The sequence below is a fragment of the Antedon bifida genome, chromosome 4 (assembly GCF_963402885.1).
Source record: "Antedon bifida chromosome 4, ecAntBifi1.1, whole genome shotgun sequence".
NCBI lineage: Eukaryota > Metazoa > Echinodermata > Crinoidea > Comatulida > Antedonidae > Antedon > Antedon bifida.
The window spans coordinates 2202512-2225206 of NC_136229.1; the positions used below are offsets into that span (position 1 = coordinate 2202512).

At 33.4% G+C, this 22695-nt stretch overlaps 2 protein-coding genes across 3 annotated transcripts in view; one reads left to right on the forward strand and one right to left on the reverse strand.

Moving 5' to 3' along the window:
* Positions 1 to 16624, forward strand: part of LOC144840374 (uncharacterized) — a 49868-nt gene extending 33244 nt beyond the window's left edge. Inside the window, exons 50-69 of one of the 2 annotated variants that reach the window (XM_078696170.1) lie at positions 34 to 276; positions 688 to 933; positions 1233 to 1463; positions 1958 to 2197; positions 2348 to 2854; positions 3622 to 3876; positions 4195 to 4446; positions 4920 to 5168; positions 5532 to 5780; positions 9264 to 9524; positions 9960 to 10054; positions 10456 to 10666; positions 11359 to 11472; positions 11801 to 11926; positions 12062 to 12189; positions 12748 to 12967; positions 13266 to 13341; positions 13910 to 14294; positions 14413 to 14458; positions 14948 to 16624. In XM_078696170.1, coding sequence (XP_078552296.1) covers positions 34 to 276; positions 688 to 933; positions 1233 to 1463; positions 1958 to 2197; positions 2348 to 2854; positions 3622 to 3876; positions 4195 to 4446; positions 4920 to 5168; positions 5532 to 5780; positions 9264 to 9524; positions 9960 to 10054; positions 10456 to 10666; positions 11359 to 11472; positions 11801 to 11926; positions 12062 to 12189; positions 12748 to 12967; positions 13266 to 13341; positions 13910 to 14294; positions 14413 to 14439 — 4115 coding nt within the window. In that variant the 3' untranslated portion in view covers positions 14440 to 14458; positions 14948 to 16624. Of the gene's footprint in view, positions 1 to 33; positions 277 to 687; positions 934 to 1232; positions 1464 to 1957; positions 2198 to 2347; positions 2855 to 3621; positions 3877 to 4194; positions 4447 to 4919; positions 5169 to 5531; positions 5781 to 9263; positions 9525 to 9959; positions 10055 to 10455; positions 10667 to 11358; positions 11473 to 11800; positions 11927 to 12061; positions 12190 to 12747; positions 12968 to 13265; positions 13342 to 13909; positions 14295 to 14412; positions 14475 to 14947 lie in introns of those variants that run through there. The other variant, XM_078696169.1, reaches the window with a different exon arrangement.
* Positions 16625 to 18173: 1549 nt separating this feature from the next.
* LOC144840116 (lipid droplet-associated hydrolase-like) lies at positions 18174 to 21524 on the reverse strand. Its single transcript, XM_078695786.1, has 6 exons — positions 21452 to 21524; positions 20604 to 20749; positions 20201 to 20350; positions 19693 to 19809; positions 19055 to 19284; positions 18174 to 18603 (listed from the first exon to the last, which is right to left on the reverse strand). Exons 2-6 carry the CDS (start codon positions 20722 to 20724, stop codon positions 18277 to 18279), a joined length of 945 nt encoding a protein of 314 aa, XP_078551912.1. The 5' UTR covers positions 20725 to 20749; positions 21452 to 21524; the 3' UTR covers positions 18174 to 18276.
* Positions 21525 to 22695: the final 1171 nt, after the last annotated feature.

The window sequence follows — 22695 nt, forward strand, 5'->3', positions numbered from 1 at the left end:
GTAATGACATAATTTTTCATTTTTTTTATGTAGATGATGAGAGTCCAGTCATAAGTGATTGTCCAACCAATCAGCAAGCCACTACAGATGCGGATGAACAAACAGCTGTAGTCGCCTGGACCCTTGCAACAGCAACTGATAATTCTGGTCAACCAGGACTAACTAGTACTTATCCTTCCGGATATGCCTTTCCGATCGGAGAAACCGTTGTGACCTACGTTGCTACTGATTCATCAGCCAACCAAGTGCAATGTACCTTTACTATTTACGTGACAGGTAATAACAATGTACTTTACTCCTTATAAGCCCCATTTATTATTTATTATTAAAAGTAAAGCAAGGGTCATCCTTACGGTCACTTTTTATTGACCTATCGGGCCAGTAGATAGTTCCTTACTGGCTCGAATTAAATTCTACACACATCTTGTTTTAAATATTGTTGTTTATACTAAGTATCTCATGATATTTTCTTTGATAAATATGGGCCTGTTACTGGGAGGTTTAAAAGTCCTGTCATGTGTTTTTATTGGCCATTTCTTTTTGTATGTTGCCGTCCACAGCCTTGACTGTTACTCCATTGTAGAAAAAAGTGAACTACACAGTATTATTTTTAAAGATCAAATAATATTCTCATTTTTTCCCACCTTAATAATAATACCATATTTGTATGTATGTTTTAATACAAAGATAATCAGCCACCAGAAGTGATGAACTGTCCAAACAGCTATGAAATAAACACAGATCCAGGTTTGCCTACCGCCCAAGTGACCTGGGTCGAGCCGACGTTCATTGATAACGTAGATGGTGAAATCGAACCAACTCGTACATACCAACCAGGCTCAAATATTTCTGTTGGATCGTTTCCAAATACATATCAGGCAACCGATTCGGAGGGAAACGTCGCAGACTGTGTTTTCACTATCACAGTTAAAGGTTTGTATGTAATGTATGCAGTAGTATAGACCATGTCAAAAACTACCTTTTACTATTACATTATAGATTTATAAAGCACTTTTCCAAAAAAAAAGACCAAAGCGCTCTACATTAATTAGAGCATATCATACCACTACCATATTTAAGCATATCACTACCATATTTGGGCACATCACACTTTAATTAAACAAGAGTGTGATTAAATAAATGAATAAATATCTTCCTTCCCAAGTAAATGTCACTTAATTAATTCTTTATTCCCATCTGTGACCTCACGCCATTTTCATATTTGTTTTTAGATGAGGAACCACCAGTATTTCCAGATGGCTGCCCTGATAATCAAGTCATCACTGACACCAACCTAGCTTTCTGGCAACCACCATTGGCTATTGATAATACCATATTGGTGACGCTAACTTCAGATTACAACTCTGGAACAGCATTCGCAACCGGAATAACTAGCGTCATGTACATGGCCTTTGATCAGTATGGCAACGAGCAAGACTGTGTTTTTTCAATTGAAATTAGCGGTAATATTTTGTTTATAGTGTTAAAAATAATATCCTTAGTGTACTCATATTCATGACAAGACATCATAAATATGATAAAACTTCACTTCTCAATCATTATGTTTATAAAATAAATAAGATTGGTAATATAATTGATTGATAGTTACAATTCATATAAAAAAATACAAAATAACTATCACATAACACACATAAAATTACCTACTACTTAAAACTCACTCTCAATAAATGTACAGTATACACTGAATTACACTAGTAATTAGCAGCATTAAAATGCTTAAAAAGTCATGCACCTGTGTTAATATAATTATATCAGAATACAAGCAGGAAAAATAATAAAAAACATATATTAAAAAATCTTAATTACAATAAATGTGGTTCAGGACATAGCGGGTTGGTTATGAATATAACTGAGAGAGTTGGAAACCAACAATGTATTTTTATATTAAAAATTAAACAAGTGTGATTATTATTCTTCTCTTATTCATTTATTTTAGGTTCTGGTGCGCCGTTGGTTGAAACATGTCCAGAATCGTTTACTGTCGAGGGTGAGACCACTGTCAATGCCGTGTTTGCCAATCCAACAGCGACTGACAACGGACAGGCTGTGGTTCCGGTCTGCAATGTTCAGCCGGGTGATGAGCTTGCGGTGCCATCTGAAACACAAGTCATTTGTGTGTTTACTTCCTCTACAACAGATTTTGAGTCTAACTGCATCTTTGTCATAACTGCACAAGGTAAGAAGGGTACTCCAGTTAAGCTCTGTTTTGTTTAGCATGTGGTACTGTATAATTATGTAAAGACAGATTTTTTGTTACAGTACTTACAGTAGTTTTAAGAAATATATATTAATCAAGAAATTATTATGTCTTTTTTTTTGTCTACAGCCTTTCCAGACACAACAGATCCAGTTATTTCGAATTGTCCTGAGAATATTGAAATGGATGCCCCTGTCGGTAGCGTGAGTGTGCAAGTTACGTGGACGCCACCAACTGCCTCCGATGATACGGACGACAACCCTGATTTAGAGGCAACAATTTCTCCTGGAAGTTTGTTCTCTATAGGCCAAACTACTGTACAGTATATAGCAACAGATGCGGCTCGTAACATTGCTTATTGTACGTTTACCGTTGACGTAACGGGTATCGTTGACACGACAGATCCCGAGATAACCTGCCCATCAGCCGTGACCGAGTACGTCACCACTGGAACCACTCAGTTCTCTGTATCGTGGACCGAACCAACTCCTACCGATGATTCAGGAAGTGCAGTGCTTTCATCAAACTTTTCACCAAATGACCTTTTCACTGTTGGTGAGGTAACAATTGTCACGTACACCGCGACTGATAGTAGTTCAAACTCAGCGTCATGCAGTTTCACTGTTACTGTAACTGGTAAGTATAGCATCACAAACTAGATATTTACTACAGCTATTCAAATATTGAACCACTAGGAAAGATAGTACTAGATACTTACTCTATTAGCTGGTTTCAGAAGTAGTTTAAAACCTTCCCAGTACAATTTTGGTCAATTTGATATACCATTTACCCTCGACCCCCAACTCCTGACCCCAACCCACTTCCCGGAGTGGTTTAAATATAGTTTAAAACCTTCCCAGTACAATTCTGGTCATTTTGATACCCCCCGCCCCCTCCCGACCCCCAACCCGCTTCCCGGGGGTGGTTCAAATATAGTATAAAACCTTCCCAGTACAATTCTGGTCAATTTGATATCCCATTTCCCCCCCCCTCCCGACCCCCAACCCGCTTCCCGGGGGTGGTTCAAATATAGTTTAAAACCTTCCCAGTACAATTCTGGTCAATTTGATATCCCATATCCCCCCCCCCCCCCCCAACTCCTAACCCCAACCCACTTCCCGGGGTGGTTTAAATATAGTTTAAAACCTTCCCAGTACAATTCTGGTCATTTTGATACCCAGCCCAAACATGGTAGTGATATGACATCATCATGTCCATATATGGGCACATCACATTTTTTTGTCACATAAAGTTTGATAGTGTAGACAAGGCTTTATATGGATTAAAGATTAAACAATATTAACGCTACTATAAAATAAACAATATTTTATATTTAATTTCATCATAGAATCCTGTCAACATTGGATATAACAAATTTTTACGTTATTTTTTATGTAATTTAGTTGATGATGAGGAACCTCAAGTAGAATACTGTCCTGATGACATCACTGAAACTATACTATCATCATCTGGTTCTAGTACAACAGTGACTTGGACTATTCCAATTTATTCTGACAATTCTGGTGCAGACATATCCATAAATTCTAATGTCAGTCCAGACGATGTGTTTAATAGTGGCACCACAACAGTTGTGTACTCGGCGTCTGACAACTTTGGAAATACTAACACTGAATGTAGATTTGAAGTCGAAATAGTTGGTATGTTGTACATCGTGTTTGTTTATATTACATTTAATATTATTCCGTACCATCTATTATTTATTTATCAGAAATTATATTATGTATATTATTAAATGTTTTTTAAACAAATTTACAGCACAGAATTCAACGTTTTAAAAAAAAGAAAATATTATAAATTATGTTTGAATTAAAAGAACAGATACTAAAATACCATGACATCTTGGCATGGTATATTGGTTATAGCATATGCTTACACCCAAGATTAAATATTGTCTACTGTTCTTAATTAATTTTAATTAATTTTATTTATAATTTTGTGTTTTGTTTTTTATATAGTGGATGATCCACCAGAGGTATTTGGTTGCTCATCCAATCTTGTGCATGACACTGACTCAGGGGAAGCAACCGCCATGGTAACATGGAGTGAACCTGTGTTCCAAGATGCCATTGATGGAACTTTAACAGCTGCTTCAATGACGGGCCTATCATCAGGTTCTGACTTCCCTATTGGTGCCACAGACATTGTGTACACTGCGGCAGATACTGCCCTAAATTCAGTAACCTGTGAATTTACTGTTACAGTAAATGGTTAGTTTTTATTTTATTGTTTTTTTTACTTCTCATCTAAAAGTAACTGGAAGTATACTATATTAAATTAGTATAACATTAATTTTATTTGTAGACTAAATTAATTTTATTGAACTTTTTAAAATATATATGAGGGATAGCTGACTCATTTGAGTATTTTGCTTAAGCTGCCCCTGCCCAGCATTTTTTCATCTCTGTTTTTTTATATATATATATATTTATATTGATTTTATGCTGGTTGAATAAATGAACGAAACATATAATATATGCATAAACGGTTTTAAATACAAACAAACATACATTTTCTATTCTTTCAGTAATATGCTACCTTCTGTATCTTCTCAAAATTATTACTTTATATATACAATACTGCATATTAATTATTTTATTGCGATAAAAAAAATTGTTTGTGGCTATTTTAACTTTGCCACTGTCACCACAATGACTACATTATTTCTATTTTGTTTTTAAAGATAACGAGATTCCAGTGTTTGATTCAACTCCATCAAATCCAGTAACTGCTGGTGTGTTTGGGGCAACGTCAACGGTTGTAGAGTGGCCAGAGCCAACGGTTTCAGACAATTCCAATGTAGCTCCTACTTTAACACTAGAAGGAGGTACTAATGGTGGGAGCTTCAATATTGGAACGACATCGCTCATTTATACTGCTACGGATGGCAGCGGAAACCAGGCTACTTTTGAGTTTGATGTTATGGTAATCGGTAAGGAACAGATGGTGTATAATACTACGGTCAACTCTCCTAATACCGGACACCTTTGTTGGCCTAATATGTCAGGTTTTCTGGAAAGTCTAGCATTTGGAATGCGATTCTATTGGTAAAAATGAATTTGAGACGTTTTGGACTTCAAGAAAAGTCTGATTTGGGAGAGTTTTCCGCTTTTCAGTGAGTCCGGTATTTAGAGAGTTGTCTGTAGTTGTTTCTACTAAATTGTTGCAGAGATTTCTTGAGGGAAATAATAACAACACCATGAAAAGACTGACAGAGAAAACAAATTTACATATGATAAAAAGTAATAATATAGTACAAATCGTATAAATAGTTGTTTTGTGTACTTTGTCTTAGAAACGGAAGATACAGAAGCCCCTACATTTGATTTTTGTCCATCTACCGTGCAAGGAAATAACGATGCAGGTAGCAACTTAGGCACAGTATCGTGGGAAGCGCCAACGGCATCCGACAACTTGGCAACAGAAGTTACCATAACTCCAGACATGACTTCCGGATCTTTTGAAATCGGCGTATCAATGGTAACATTTACGGCAACGGATGGCGTAAATATGGCGACTTGTGTTCTCACAGTTACTATAATAGGTATTTAATAAAAAAATGTATTTATTTTATTATAATACTTAAAGATGTATTGTTCATTCATGAAAATGAAGATTAATAAAATCGGACTTTAAATAGGCCATTTTGCAGTTTTGATAAAGTTATTCACTCTAAAAAAAAGTATTTAAAACTTATAAAAAGTATTTTTTGCTTAAAATTACATTTTTTTCAGGTAAATAATATTTTTTTCAATCCAGTTTTTGGTCAAAGTGAATAACTATTATGTGACATTAAAATGGCATATTAAAAAAAATATATTTTTTAAAGCTTTTACAAACAATATATTAGTGTAGGCTGGTATGTCGTTTATATGAATGTCGTGTATATTTTTTGTTAAAAGCAAACTTTGACTTTATTTCATATCTTGATAATATAAGGTATGAAAAAAAATATGTTGCCATTTTTTCAAAAGGCATTTAAAGGACCAAATTCAAGATGGCCACCAACATTCAAATAACCCTATTAAAAATCAGAATATCACCTATAATACAAATTATGAATGTGGAACAAGTCCGTTTTGATGGTATTACTGTACCCATTATACAATCCTAACTATGTAAAGCGATAATCTGTCGGCCATCTTGGATTTCAAAATGGCCGCCACTAAAAATTAAATTCTTTAAATAATTTTTTTTAAATATGTGTGCATAAATTGTTGTTTGTACACAATGTTCTAAACTTGTCACTTCTCACAGGATTGTAAATTGTAAATATAAGTCTGTCTAAAGTTGTCAATGTCCTCTATATAACAGATATATAATACCCCACTATGACTATTAAATTAAATAAATAGGCGATTATTATTCAAAGTGATGTTTTATTGGGGAGGCGTTTATTCAAATAAATACCATCATAATACATTATTTAATTTAAACATCTTTTGAAACTAACTTCCGCGACAGTGTAGGCCGTTTCGGCCCAAGAAGGAAGATGTTTTAGACGGCTTGCAATATGGGCCCTAATGGGACACAGATAGCCTACAGTTATTCCTGCCAGCTTACTCAATAAAACTCGGCTATCGGGATTTTATTTTTTAACAACTGTACCTTCACACGCGCGGTCCGATCCGAAAATAACAAAAAACTAAAATAGCTATAGCCACTAACGACCAACTTAACTGAAACCAGGTAGTTGTTGCAAGGTGAACCTGTGAACTCATCGTGAATCCGGAAATTACTTTGACCGCGTACAATTGAAATTGAGTTGAAGATCTACCAATGAATCAGATATTTTGTTTTAAAACTCTTTATAATATATTTCTAAGATAGAAATATGGAACAATATCGTAATAGTGAAAACTGTTTTACATTTTGCGGTACACCTAAGATAGTTCAGGTCCAAGGCAGAAATTTGTTCCAAAGTTTTTCCATTGTGCTCGCCTATGTCAGAATTAACCATAATTTATATATATATAGATTCTAAATTACAGATCTCATTTCTTTTCATGAAACTGAAACTTGACAGGAGACAGGACCACAATATAAAACAAGTGTATTTATACCTTATTGTGAAATCCTGTATAAATATGTTAAATAATAAATGCGTTATTGCTATGTATTCAATGTCTGAACCTTCAGGGCCATAGTCACCAGTATGGTTGGTAAGTTTTCAACCTGTCAAGTTTTGGTAGAAGCTTGAAAGAAATACAGATACAGCTCTGCCTATAAATAACCTTGTAAATGAATGAACTCCTACTTCTCATCTTCTACAATCTCAACCAATTTCATTAGATATGTAGGCCTACCCCCTTCAGACAGACCAGCATTATACACTCGTTTGATGAGTGCACATGGTTGTGGTATAAAAACTCATGTACTAGGGAAAGACAAGAATGCCTGGTGATGACTCTTGCCCGAGATGAGTGGAGGTGGACAGAGATGACATCAAAAAGCAATTATTATGTCGACCCGGTGAACTATATGGCTTTTGGACATGTATCATTGTGAAAATAGTGTTGAGGCAAGTGCTTTTGTTGAAACTGAACTTGTATTACCTATGCCACAAATATCTTAAATGGAAAACATCTCTAAAGGACAGAAGCATACTAATTCTGCTTTCTCTCTACAACTTGCTTCTACAAATGCAGACAGAAAAAGAGATTCTAAGTTAAGTATCATTTTGTTTGAAAGAGGCTGATCATAAAGATATTAACTTGAATACTGAGAGTCGACGAAATCTAAATGATGTGGTTAAACTATATCCCTATATATGTATATGAGAGGACATGTATGTGTGGGACTTGCTGGATTTACATCAATTGATCAGGGTCATTGAGCGTGGTATAATTGGAATAACACAAATTAATGATTTCATCAGAGCTGGCAAATCTAGTTAACATTTAAAGAGAGATGATATCCCGATTAATGAAGAATGCTGCAATTCGCACAAAGGTGTTTGTTGGCCATGGCATGATGAAATTGGACAGAAAATGTTTGAGGCATTGGTAAAAGTCTTGTAGAAGGCAAACTGTCTATATGGTATCCTAAGAAAAAGACGAACATTGGAAAAAAATATATATGACGGTGAATACAGGTCACAAACTTATCAAAGTAAAAGAGGACTCCTATAGAGATTATTTGCCGGTGAAATGAGGTATTTCAGTTATTTTGCCAATTTGTTTCTGAACAAGGTTGTTGGGAACGCAGATCAGTCTGTGGAAGTTTGATGGATACAGTAGTAGAGAACGAAGGAAGGTCAACTTACTGTATCGCATTCAAGATTAGAAATATTTCATTGAAGGACTTTGGCAGAGTTAGTTGTCATTTAACTTAAGAAGTTTATAAGATGTTTTAATATGAAGAAGTGTACTGTCAGTACTGTAGACCTCCTGATGGTCAACATTTGTGTTAATCACCATGTTGTTGTCATAAGCATATCATTTTGTGTATTTCAATCTAATTTTATTTAACTTATACAAGTTTTAATAAGAAATTTAACCCATTTTTAAAAAATGGCGGCCATTTTAAAATTCAAAATGGCCGCCATTTGTGTTAATCACCAATGTTGTTGTCATAGGCCTATCATTTTATGTGATTTCAATCCACGTCATAACTTGCACATGTTTTAATAAGAAATTTAATCCATTTTTTAAAAATGGCGGCCATTTTGAAATTCAAAATGTCAGAATACTAATGAATATAGGTTTATAATAATTCTTATATAGCAGAGAACCCATATGAACTTAAAATATTATTCATAATGGGTGTTACTTTGTCCAATATGGTACATTTATTGGATATTTTACGTATTGGCGGCCATCTTGGATTTGACACCCTTAAGCTTTTTTAAAAAAATGGCAACATATTTTTTTCATTACTTTACATCCTAAAGACACTAAATCAGCTGGAATTTTGCTTTTAACAAAAAAATGACACGAAATTACATAGTGGCCTACACTATATCTTTAATACTTTGTCATAGTTCAAATAATATTATATGATAATAATTTTCTTTTGCTTTTCAAAGATAATGAGGATCCTGTTCTTAGCAATGAATGTCCAAGCGCTCAAACTGTTTACGTTCTAAACGACCAAAGTCAAGCTCTTATCACATGGAACACTCCAACATTCACTGACAACAGTGGAGAGGATGTGACCGTTACAGAACCAAATGTTCTATCTGGAGAGCAGTATTCAGTGGGTGAACTGGATGTCACTTACACGGCAATGGATGCCGCTGGAAATTCACTATCTTGCAGTTTTGTTATCACCATTGAGGTTGCTGCAGGTTTGTACCTTTCCACAATATCAAAAGCAAACTGTAAATAAATAATTGCATTTGAATTGCGTTGATTTTCATTCATAATGAATCATTGATCTATACTGTTCATTGATCTGCTTCTATATGTTATTATCATCTTGTACTTTACAGTGCAAAGGAGTTTACATTTTGAAAATAGGTATAAAAGTAATGTAATCTAAAGCTCTGTCTACACTGTCAAACTTTCTGTGACAAAAAAATGTGATGTGGCCATATATAGACATGATGATGTCATATCATTACCATATTTGGGATTATCACTACCATCTTTGGGCACATCACTTTTTTTGTCAAACTTGTTTGATAGTGTAGACAGAGCTTAAAAACTGATATGATTTTCTCAGCTCTTGATCACAAGTATAATTCTACAAATTCTTTCATGTAAACATTTGGTTTTTACAGATACAACAGAGAATACAGGAACAGTTTCTATGGTGTCTGTTGGCGGCATTGAGGCTTCCTCCGCAAATGTCAATGTAGAGACACTTCTTCAAGATGTAAGTAAGAGAGCAGAGTGCTCACTTATTACTCAATCAATGGCATGGAGGTAGCATCATTGCCATAACATGTTGCTATCCATAAATGACGGATTCTTCGTAAAGGTTTTTATGTAGAACCACATAAATAAAAAAATTATAATTATTATATACTTTTTATTACAGTACAAGTTTATGATTTTATTTTGTTGATGATAATGTGCAATAAAATTAATGAATTCTTGGTTTTAAAAAAGGTTGATACACTCAACACACTGAAACACACGTGTAGTGGTGTGTGACTTCAAGCTGGCATATCTGATTGGCCGATTGATGCAGCCGTGATGGAACATTTCCAAACTGTGATTGTGTTGGCGTTGACAGTCTAATAAGTCTTTGTTATTTTGTTGTTATATTTTTAGATCGATGATCTATTTAGAGGCAGTACAATCGCAGGCTCCTTTGTAGGAATCGAACAAGTGACGTACAATAATGGCGTGTTGGACTTTACATTGCATACTACGACTGATTCAAGCTTAACAGCCTCCGCCATTGAAGACGCATTCTATGCGTTATTGAACGGGGCGTCATTTGATACGATGAACACAATCACGGAGGACACATTCTTTATAGGTAAGTACACATTTAATGAGGTAATAAAACTTGGTTCACACTAGAACGCAACGCAAGGACGTAGACGCAACGCAAGCATGTTGACAAATGACAAGCGACAGTTTGAATAATCCATCATTTGTGATTGTTCAACTTACGTTGCGTCTACATCCTTGCGTTATGTCCTAGTGGGAACCAAGCTTTAACTAAATTAAGATTCAGTTTGCTGCAATGATTTTTGTGAATTTGGTTTTATGAATTCACACTATACTGTATAATAGGTTGAAGCAGATTACATATAGTACCTAAAACAGCCTTCTATACCTTATTATTGTGTATTGTACATGCCCTAGTGTGTAGACTCCAGAGGTTAGCTAGGCGATGTGAAATTAATTGATTGAATGTATTGATGTTAATATTTAATAATCCAATTCAAGTGAAAAAATATTTGTGAAATCATAATTGAAAAAGTAGAAACAATTAAAATAGTTTTACACATGATATCAAAATACAGCAACATTTGTAAAGCTCTGTCTACACTATCAAACTTTATGTGTCAAAAAATTTTGTTGTGCCCATATATGGACATGATGATGTCATTTCACTACCATATTTGGGCACATATTTTGCCAAACTTGTTTGATAGTGTAGACAGAGCTTTATTTCAGCAGGTGTTAATATATTAATAAAAAAACAATAATACATTTTTTCAGGTGATGGTGAATGTACAACCAATCCTTGCCAAAATGAAGGCACGTGTACACGCACACGCACATCTTACACATGTGCGTGTGTAACTGGTTACGAAGGGACCAACTGCGAAACAGGTATGTAGTTTTAGATAAATAAATGACTTATTTGTCTGCACACTACCAACTGTTTCATGATGAACAATCAATTATCAGGTGCTAGGCTCCGAGTAAAGAATAATATTAAGTGTGATTCACATCAAAATACTATGGTATGCCAAAGATGACAAAAATGCTGTCATAGGAAAAATAAGCATGTCAAATAAAAATAAATATTGATGATACTGTTGAATTTATTGATAAAATGATTATAAAATTGCTGTCATAGGAACATAAGCATGTCAAATAAAAATTAATATTAATACTGTTGAATTTATTGATAAAATGTTTTTTAATATGTATATAGATACTGATGAGTGCAGTGATTCTAGTATCTGCACTGGAGGAGCAGTCTGTTCAAATCTTGTAGGTAGTTATAGCTGTGATTGTCCATATGGATCAGCTAAAATTGGAGGCTCTGATACTTGTACAGGTATGTTTACATCGGCCACATTACTGATTGTCATACTTACTATTTGACAGCTTTTGACTAGCCATCCTTGGCCACATGTGCCTAAATACATCGATAATCATTATTAACAAATTATTATTTTCGTCTTATTTTCAGCACAAGTTACTTTTAATGGTGCTTTCACATTAGAAGAGTATGATGGTGACATTGCAACTTTCACCTCTGACCTCAACGACCCAACTTCTGATGCATACATATATCTTAGAGATAAGATAATAGAAGCTGTAAGTTTTATTCTTGTATAGAGGGGAAAATGGAACAGTCCAAGCAAACCGTATCCCCTTGCTTCTTGGACATTTTTCTGCTAGTCACCATTGAAAAAAAAAAAAGTCATTATTATTTATTCTAGCCTCTTCAGTCAAAGACTGTTCTCCAGAGTGCCCAGTGTATAGTATAGTACTATAATGAGTTTGTGACAGTGGCTGTGTGAACTAGTACACCGGGGTATACCCCCTACTCGTCTCAAAAGATGTGTACATGGGACCTACGGTTTATAGTCCTTATCCGAGAAGACTAGTTCTACCACCACAACCATGGAGCGAGTGAGCCTCGAACCCTTGCCGATGTTATGGTTGCGTCTTCACTGTCTTATCTGCTCGGCCACTCACTCGCTTTATGAGTCCAGACACATATTTGCATGCCATGCATAAAGACTTAGGTTTAATTACTGTAAAGCATTTCTCATTAAAACAAAGATTTAGTTTAAAGAAAATGTTATAAGTGTGATAGTACACGCTATTGGTAACAATACTAAACATAAACCGATGTAAATTATTTTTCAGCTTGCGCCATTTTTTAGTGATATCGATAGCTATGTAACGATTCAAATTGTAAACTTTGCGTCAGGAAGTATCATCGTTGAATACGGAGTTCTCTTTGAAATTGATTCGTCAGCAAATGCCGATATGTTGGACACTATGTTTAGTAATAATGTTAACGGCAGTGGACATATCGCCGGTTCATCTCTTGTTCTAGATCTTAATTCCATTCAAACATTCGCAGGTAATACATATTTATTATTCTACTGTGGCATTGCCGAATAACAATCAAATGTGGTGGTTCAATTCTAAGCCTACGTCATTAATCTCACAAATTAAACAGCATCCATACCTAAAGCTCTGTCTACACTCACAAAAAAATGTGATGTGCACATATATGGACAAAATGATGTCATATCACTACCATATTTGGGCACATCACATTTTTTTTGTCAAACTAGATTGATATTGTATACAGAGCTTTATATAGAGACACTTCTATAAAATAACATAACTGTCAAAAACATTTTTTTTTTTATCAGAGGTGTGTCCTACCGATTACTGCAAGAATGGAGGTACATGTGAAACAAGCTCTGTAACATTTGAAAGTGAATGCAGGTAAGAATCTTAAAATATGTATAATGTTAAAACCATGCTTTGATACACTAGTAGGATAGGATAGACAGATGCCTTTTTCACTCATGCTCCAGTGAATACTGTTCCGGCGAGCTCTCATATGGGAGCTTCAAAGTGCTGGAGAACGGAGCGGTGTAAATGGTTCCTCTGCTTTTCTTCCTTTTTTGGTTATTTTAGGATATTTTATAGATCGTTTTTGTGTGTAAAGCGTTTAGAAACATTATATTAGGCGCTATATAAGACTACCATAATTAATTAATTACAGGCTTTGGTACAGTATTTGATTAGTTGGTATATGAGTGTGAGGAGTTAATAATTACAATTGTAACCATACATTTTAATGAATTAAATAATGTAACATGAATTTCTGTTTCTTTTTTTATATATTTTTATATATGTTTTATATATGTATTATATTGTATCAGGAGGGTCCCACCTCTGTGTTGGGCCATTGGCCCATTTCTTTCTTGTTCTGCCTGTTTTTTGGGGGGCTTTTTTCGCTAAAATGTTATTAAATAATTAAATTTGAACACTTTTATTAACTTTACAGTTGTACAGATGGATGGAGTGGTACAACTTGTGAAGACAAGTCTGGACTTGAAACGTGGGAGATTGCGGCGATAGCGTCCGGAGCAGGATTCCTAGTGTTACTACTCGTCATCATAGCGGGAGTGTGCTGTTGTTGTTTCCTTGGTGTAGGACCCCAACACATGTACGATGAAGAGTTCCACATCCGAGATAGCTACCGTCATCCACCAAATAAAGATAGACTTTATGATAATTATTACAACAACGAGAACTTTCATCCAGAACGGGGATTCAATGATATTGAAAACGATACAATTTACGATAATCGTGGTGGGAGGTTCTACCACGACGGGATACCAGAAACACATTTCTCGCGTCCATTCATCGCATCTGGAGATGAACTTTCAGTAAGTTTTTTTTATCATTTTTAATTTTTATTATTTTTTTTTTATTTTATTTTTTTTTTTTGTAATTAATTAATTTTAAATTGAATAAATAATGTTAACATTGTGTTTTTTACAACAGGATCCAAGGTATTCGCCACACATGTGAAGTCTTCCTTCTCACTAAGGTAAATACTATGTATACCTTTAAATTTGCTCCAGCACTAATTCGAAAGTCCCAACACATGGCATAACGGCTATGAGCGCTCACTGGCTAAACCCAGAGGCCCTGGATCTTATGGGGGCCCTGTGCAGTTCCCAGAGGAAAAACAGGCATAAAACTATGCTGAAAAGGCTAAGAACGCCTAAGGCCTCCAGCGTTTAAGGGCCATTTAGGGTTTCTAAGCCAGAGGCCTCTGCGTTATGCCACTGTCCCAACAATGTGGTTAAGTTGGTCGGTACCAATCCAAGTATTAGGTACTATCACTAATAGTGGTCAGTCATTACATTTAAGGTTCTGGGATCAAATCTCATACTCTGCACTTTTCATCGCATATATCCTTTATTTTTACATTGGAAAATATTGTAATCCTTTAGCTATTACTATATTCCATATATATTTCATATTTTTGTTAGAATAAAATCAATAAAAATTGATATGATTTCTTTTATTTCAGAATAATATCTTGAATGGTGAACTATGCATTGAAACTTAAAGGGCATTAAGACAAATCAAGATTCACTTACAGCTTACTGTCTGAAAGCCAATTTACGAGCGGTAAGGAAAAGCAGAAAACCGTGTAGCTTGTACTACGTAGAATCTGTATCTATTGAGTGGAAACTGCCCATCGGCTCTGCATCGTGTGTAAATGGTCATAAGGAATAACATAGATCCGATATTTTTATTACCGTTACCGCTCATCTGTGTATATTGGCCTAAAGCTCTGTCTACACTGTGACAAAAAAATGTGATGTGCCCATATATTGACATGATGATGTCATATCACTACCATATTTGGACATATCACTACCATATTAACTAGTTTGATAGTGTAGACAGAACTTTAAAAAGTATATTTAAAACACTATTACATAAAGTAACGTTTATTTTTATACATTATTTTATATTTATTTAACAAAATGCAATTATTTATCTTCTGTAGTACAAGTGCTTGCCAAAGTTATTATGAAATCAAATATTAGAAAAGAAATTATTAAAAATGTAGTATTTTATTATTTTCTAGTTATTTCTCAGGAATTTCAACTAAGCCATTACAAACAATGTTTTAGCCTTTTCTCTATTCTATAATTTATTTTATTTTGTCATGATCTCTGGGTTACTCATACTTACATTTTGTACTACAATTTCAGGAACATTCACTTTAATTTAAAAGCAATATTCGTACTATAATACAGTACTGATTAAACTTATATAATATTAGAATAAATTATCTAATAATTGTTAGATATTGAGTGTACAAGATTAAAACATCAATTTTATATGAATTAAAATGAACTATATCTATCATTTTTCAAGTTAAATAATGCCTAGAAAAATCTTGTTTCTTTGCAGTCAAACTGCACTCCCTGCTTTTACCAAAAATGAACAACAATGTTAAATGACCTTTTCCACCTCATAACGAGCCCCATAAGTAACTGTTATATAATAACTTCCACTTGTAATTTCACACAAAATATGTTCTTATTTTTATGAATTTTATAATACAAACATTATTTTTGTAGTAGGCTGGACCTACAACAGAGCAAGTATTTTGATACAATATTCAATATCTCAATATTGAAACCTGACATCACTTTCTAATAGTTTGTTTGTTTAAATATAGGAAACATAGAATTGTCGAAATAGCAGAGGTTAGCAGTAGAGGAAAAATGTATTGTATCAATTTATACAGGGTTTAATTTAAAGTTATTTATTTTAATATAGAACATTTCCTAATGTTTAATATTTTTATGGAAAATAATCATGATAATCCGTGAAACGGTGTGTATAAAATAGACTATAGCAGTTGTTGTACTCCTGGCGTGCTAATAGTACAAATACTCAGTGTTATTTTATTCATATATAATCAAAATTAGAACATATTTTCATTTAAACTAGCGAATAATTAGAAATGAACAACTTATATGTACTATTTTTATTACAAATTATTTTTATACTTATTTAATGTAGGGATGTAATATACAGTAAGAAACATACAGTTTAAGATAGTTAAATTATTCATGAAAAAAGGTTGTGTTATTTTTTTAGATTAAAGTTTTATAAATATATATATATATTGTTTGGTATTTTGGTTTACAATTCTAAAGAAAAGACAAATATACCTGGATGTTTTTCAGAAAATGGCTGATGGCTTTTAAAATTCAATGTATAGAGTCATACTAAACAGTAACTAGTTACTATGGCTCTATAAGATGATGATAACACAATATATGCGCATATATGGCAATATTATGGCATAATTATTGAATTTTAAAAAGTGGATATTTTGGGCATTTTTCGACCATTTTATTTTTATTTCGAAAAAATCCCTGTACCATACAGGGATTTTTCAAAAAATGGAACATTTTCGACCCTATTTTCCACTCTATAAGATGATACAAAGCAATATATAGCCATATTATCGCATAATAATTGAATTTTAAAAAGGTGATATTTTGGGATTTTTTCCAAATATGGCAAATTTTAGACCCTTTTATTTTTCGACAAAACTAGTTACTATGGCTCTATAAGATGATACAAAGCAATATATAGCCATATTATCGCATAATAATTGAATTTTAAAATGGTGATATTTTGGGCATTTTTCGAAAAATTTCCTGTACTATAGTACAGGGATTTTTTCCAAAAATGACAAAATTTCGACCCTTTTATTTTTCGACAAAACTAGTTACTATGGCTCTTTTAGATGATATAAATTAATATATAGCCATATTATCGCATAATAATTGATTTTTAAAAAGGTGATATTTTGGGCATTTTTGGAAAAAATCCCTGTACTATTAGTACAGGGATTTTTTCCAAATATGGCAAATTTTAGACCCTTTTATTTTTCGACAAAACTAGTTACTATGGCTCTATAAGTTGATACAAAGCAATATATAGCCATATTATCGCATAATAATTGAATTTTAAAAAGGTGATATTTTGGGAATTTTTCGAAAAATTTCCTGTACTATAGTACAGGGATTTTTTTCAAAAATGGCAAAATTTCGACCCTTTTATTTTTCGACAAAACTAGTTACTATGGCTCTTTTAGATGATATAAAGCAATATATAGCCGTATTATCGCATAATAATTGAATTTTAAAAAGGTGATATTTTGGGCATTTTTCGAAAAAATCACTGTACTATAGTACAGGGATTTTTCGAAAAAATCACTGTACTATAGTACAGGGATTTTTTCCAAAAATTGCTAATTTTCGACCCTTTTATTTTTCGGCAAAACTAGTTACTATGGCTCTATAAAATGATACAAAGCAATATATAGCCATATTATCGCATAATTGAATTTTAAAAAGGTGATATTTTGGGAATTTTTCGAAGAAATCCCTGTAGATACAGGGATTTTTTCCAAAAATGGCAAAATTTAGACCCTTTTATTTTTCGACAAAACTAGTTACTATGGCTCTATAAGATAATAAAAAGCAATATATAGCCATATTATCGCCTATTAATTGAATTTTAAAAAGGTGATATTTTGGGCATTTTTCGAAAAATGGTCAAATTTTGACATAACTAGTTACTATGGCTCTATAAGATGATGATAACACAATATATGCGCATATATGGCAATATTGTCGCATAATTATTAAACTTAAAAAAGTGGATATGCCATTTTTCGAAAAAAATCAATGTTATGGTATAATAATCACATTTAAGATTTATTTTTTTCTGAAGGTAAAAAATTTAATATAGTAATAATAATAATATATAACTATCAATTCAACATGGTTTTAGTTTTTAAAATATAATAAACCAAATATTTCATTTGTGAATGTCATCTTTTATCCACGGCCACATAACTGAAGCCATTTTAATACTAGAAGTTAAACAGAATGCATGTTCCATCCCTTCTTTACAGAGTCGTATATCTCCGTCGGGATAGTGTGCCTTAATTTCCGAGTAGTACTGCACGGGACACCATCTGTCCGATGTTCCATAATATAAACAGAGTTTTGACAGATGTCTCTGCACAAGTTTGTGGTCACAGTCTTTTACTTCCCGCATTTCTTGCGATGCCATATAACAAGCATTTGCAGCAACAGTTGGATCAAACAGATTTAAGGCTCCTCGAATGGCACATCCAGGGACCTGATAAAGAGATTTTATATTTATATTATATTTCTATATATATATTTCTATTTCTGCACAGAATGAATAAAGGAAACTTTTACTTATTTGCAAAGTAAAAGAGATTCAAGGCTCCTCGAATCCAGGGACCTGATAAAGATTTTTATTTATTTTATTTTATATTCTATTTCTGCAAAGAATGAATAAAGGAAACATTTACATATTTGCAAAGTAAGAGATTTAAGGGTTTATAAGGTTCCTTAAGCTCTGTCTACACTATCAAACTAGATTGACAAGAAATGTGTGATGTGCCCAAATATGGTAGTGATATATGCCAAAATATGGTAGTGATATGACATCATCATGTCCATATATGGACATGATGATATTTTTTATTTTCTGTATTTCTGCACAGAGTGAATATATAAAAGTTTTACTTATTTGTACAGTGTAAAAAGAAAGCACAACTTACTTTATTACTTCTAAAATGCCATCCAATTAGTCTGCTTTGAACATCCTGAGGCAGAAAAGACAGAAAGTACACAGGAAGAATAGCTAACCATCGTAGGTACATAAGTATTGGCCCAAGTATCACACCATTTGGAGACACAAGCATGCGTTCAATGGTTGGAAATAGCAGATAGGATTTGATAACCTTTCTCCTAGGCAATTCATCCATCATCTTTAGAATAATATAGCATCCTAAGAAATAGATAATGTCATAAAATTAGTCTGGTGGTAATGGTTGACATGCTTTTTTATAATTTTTATTTATTTTTTTATTTCATACACATCCAACAGCGACCACAAACTCGCCAATTACAGAACTATTTTATAATTTATCGTGATTATAAACTCATTCAAGTCTCATTTGAGGCATTAGGTCAGCATTGAAGCCTGCACCTTGTGATTGGAAGGCAAGCATGTTAACCACCAAGCTACAGCTCCACTCCTAAACACAGGGTTTAAATCATCCCCTGCCAACAGACCATCAATAGATATATTATTTATTTAAGCTTAAGTTGTGATGTTTCACTCTGGGAAAGCAAGTTCTATATTTAATAGAGAAAGAAAAGAATAAATGACACATAAAATAATGTTAGTACTCACCTATGGAATGGCCAATAAGAATTAGTTGTTTATTTGCTGGAATGTGGTCTTTAATAAACGCTATTTTATGCTTAATTTGACCTTTTAAACTGTGAACATCTGGGCTGTTTTCCACATCTTAGGGAAAAAAGTTAAAGAATTTAAAACCATGATTGGATTTATAACATTGGTGTATCTTAGAAGACATGTTTACCCTTTCATGTCTAAAAAAACAATGATGATGATGTTTGTGGGCAGGCTCCCACTTGACATTTGTGGAGAGGGGGATTCAAAGAAACCTTCTACTTTTCGAGTTATATCTCGCTCTTCGAGGTGAAAGGCTATTTACGTTTATCCATGTAAGCTAGGCATGAAATAGACTTAAGTATTTCTCTTAAATTATATTCACTTAGCTCTGTCTACACTATCAAACTAGTTTGACCAAAAAAAGTGTGATGTCATCATGTCCATATACGGGCACATCACATTTTTTGTCACATAATCATAGATAGTGTAGACAGAACTTTACCCTTTGTTTCTTCATCTGTTGGTTGACCAATAATAGTGGATCTTTTGTGATGACCAGCATGTGAAATTCCCCAAACTGGTATTTTCTTTTCTCCTTTTAAAAACAACTCTTCCATAAACACCTCATAGAATGTCATTACTCCTGGATTTCCTAATAAGTCACAATTAAATAATGATTATTAATTTAATTATTAAAATATTATATCAAATTTAATGTTCTCACTTTTTATCAGCAAGGTTTTCAGTTTTAGTGTTATATCACACAACATTACACTATATATACATTACATAAATAATAATAAAACATTTGATTGTGTTTGGAGATTACAATGTGTACTAGTGTACAGCATGAGAAATGTCCATGATTTACTGCAGTAAATGAGTACTACTGCAGCAGAACGTACCAGGAATGATAAGAATGATTGCATCATGTGAGGACTCCACAGCAGGCTCATACTTGACAACATGAGTGAGGATGTTCAGCACTCGCACAAAACAAATCTTGGGTAAATTCACAGACATCATTTAGGCCTAGCCTTAGGCCTACAATCTGAAATAACAAACGCATGCAATGTTAATTTGCTCCCCGATGCAAAGCTACTTCAAAGTAGTTTATTCAATTATCATCCTTATGTCTAGATGATGTGTTATTTCTGGAAGGAAGGAAGCTTGAGAGGGAGTTAGGTTGCGGCCAGCAACAGCGAGGGTTACATGTGTTTAATGAATGGTGACTGTTGGTAAAATGTTATGATATAAAATGTTATTGAGTACAATACTGTATATAGTAAATTAATTTAATAATTGTAATCTGTTGAAATAAACATACATACATATCAATTTTATACACCAGATGATGCTATATTTATATTATTGGACTACCATTGCCAATGCATTTGACATGTCAATTTATATATAATCAACTAGACAAAAGGCATAGCCTACTAATACTAGCTGAGATATCAGTATGATGATTCTAGTCTGAACCAATCACTGACTAGGCTTACTAGGTTCTTGTAGGCTAGGCCCGAAATGATTCCCCTAGAGTCTAGGCCCTCGGGCGGCAATATGAACAGTTCGTCGGTCGGTGACGCTCGCAAGCTCGTCTCTAACCTAGGCCTAGACTTTATTGTATTTTAGTTAGTATTCTAGGCCAGTCCTTACTAACTTATATTAAATAAAGTGTCCTCTAGTAACATGGCTACCTAACCTAGAAGTAAGAAGTAAAAAAAACACTCGGTAATCAGCTATTTACCATAAAACTAGAGCTTCTTTTAGGACCGGCTAGGCCTAGTTAGTTTGTTTACTGCCGCCGAAGAAACGCCCCCTATACGTATGAAACGCCGCCGTCGCCGTATATTTATTTTATTACTGATAATACTGTTTTGTCGGTTTTTCTTCCTCGGTTTTACAGTAAACACGTTGTGCTATTTTTATCTCAGACAACATTGTTTATTCATAGATGATGCACACGGGGTATAAAAATTGTACAGTCAACGTTTTGCGGATATATCTTCTATTTTATTGTTTTTTTCTCGAAATAAATAATAAACAATATATAGTTAATATTCCCGTACCGTACCAATTACATAGCAAGTAACGTAATATTATGTCTTATTATGCTATTTATTGATTTTCACTCAACTGATCATCACAATAATAATACTGTTTTCAAATGACAGAATGTACGATACGATAGCATTTATTGCAATCAATATTATTTTAAATACAAGTAAAATTGAAGTTTAACATTGGAAAGAAAAAGTAGGTTAACAATATGATAAACAGACATAATGAGGACAAAATCACAACAAGAACCCGGCCAAACAGTTGATACAAAGAATTATCTAAAAGAAACATACATTATTCTATTATATTTTTATTTGTACCATCTTTTCGATGATAACAGAAAGAAAACATAATATGTTGATCAGGGTCGAATAGTTCGAGATGGTCAAATTCGACAGTGTCATAGCTGACATAAAATGCTGTCTCGGTTCATATTCATTGGTATCTTTAATCGTTATTCCAATTTAAAGATGTATTGTCCCTTTGACTAATTCCAAAAAAATTTTAAAAAAAGATTTCAAAAAAAGTGGGTCATTTTGAAGTATCATAATAGTTATTAACTTTCACCAAAAATTAGTCGAAACAAAAATCATTTAACTGAAATACAGACGGGTTTTTTTTCAAAAAATAACTTTGACTTCCAAGTTTTCGATCAAAACATATCTCATAATGCAACGCGCTTGTTTGGCTACTCTGTATGGATAATCATAAAACTTCCTCGCGATCTGTGTGAAAAAACCTTCTCAACCGTGACGAGTTGTAAACAATCCTAATTAGCATCATGCATAATGCATACTCGTGGTTTGAAATCTTTGTTTACTTTCGCTCGCAACGATTTTTCAGACGAAATGTAATCAAATTAATTTACCTGTTAATTACGTAAATTTGTTGTTTTTGGCTCGAATTTTCGAATTTTGAGAAATAACTTTA

Coding starts and splice junctions, on each gene's coding strand:
- LOC144840116 (XM_078695786.1), bottom strand. CDS start 20,724: ATGATGTCTGTGAATTTACCCAAGATTTGTTTTGTGCGAGTGCTGAAC. Junction 20,351..20,603: donor AATCATTCTTATCATTCCTG/GTACGTTCTGCT, acceptor GTGACTTATTAG/GAAATCCAGGAGTAATGACA. Junction 19,810..20,200: donor AACAGATGAAGAAACAAAGG/GTAAAGTTCTGT, acceptor TTTTTCCCTAAG/ATGTGGAAAACAGCCCAGAT.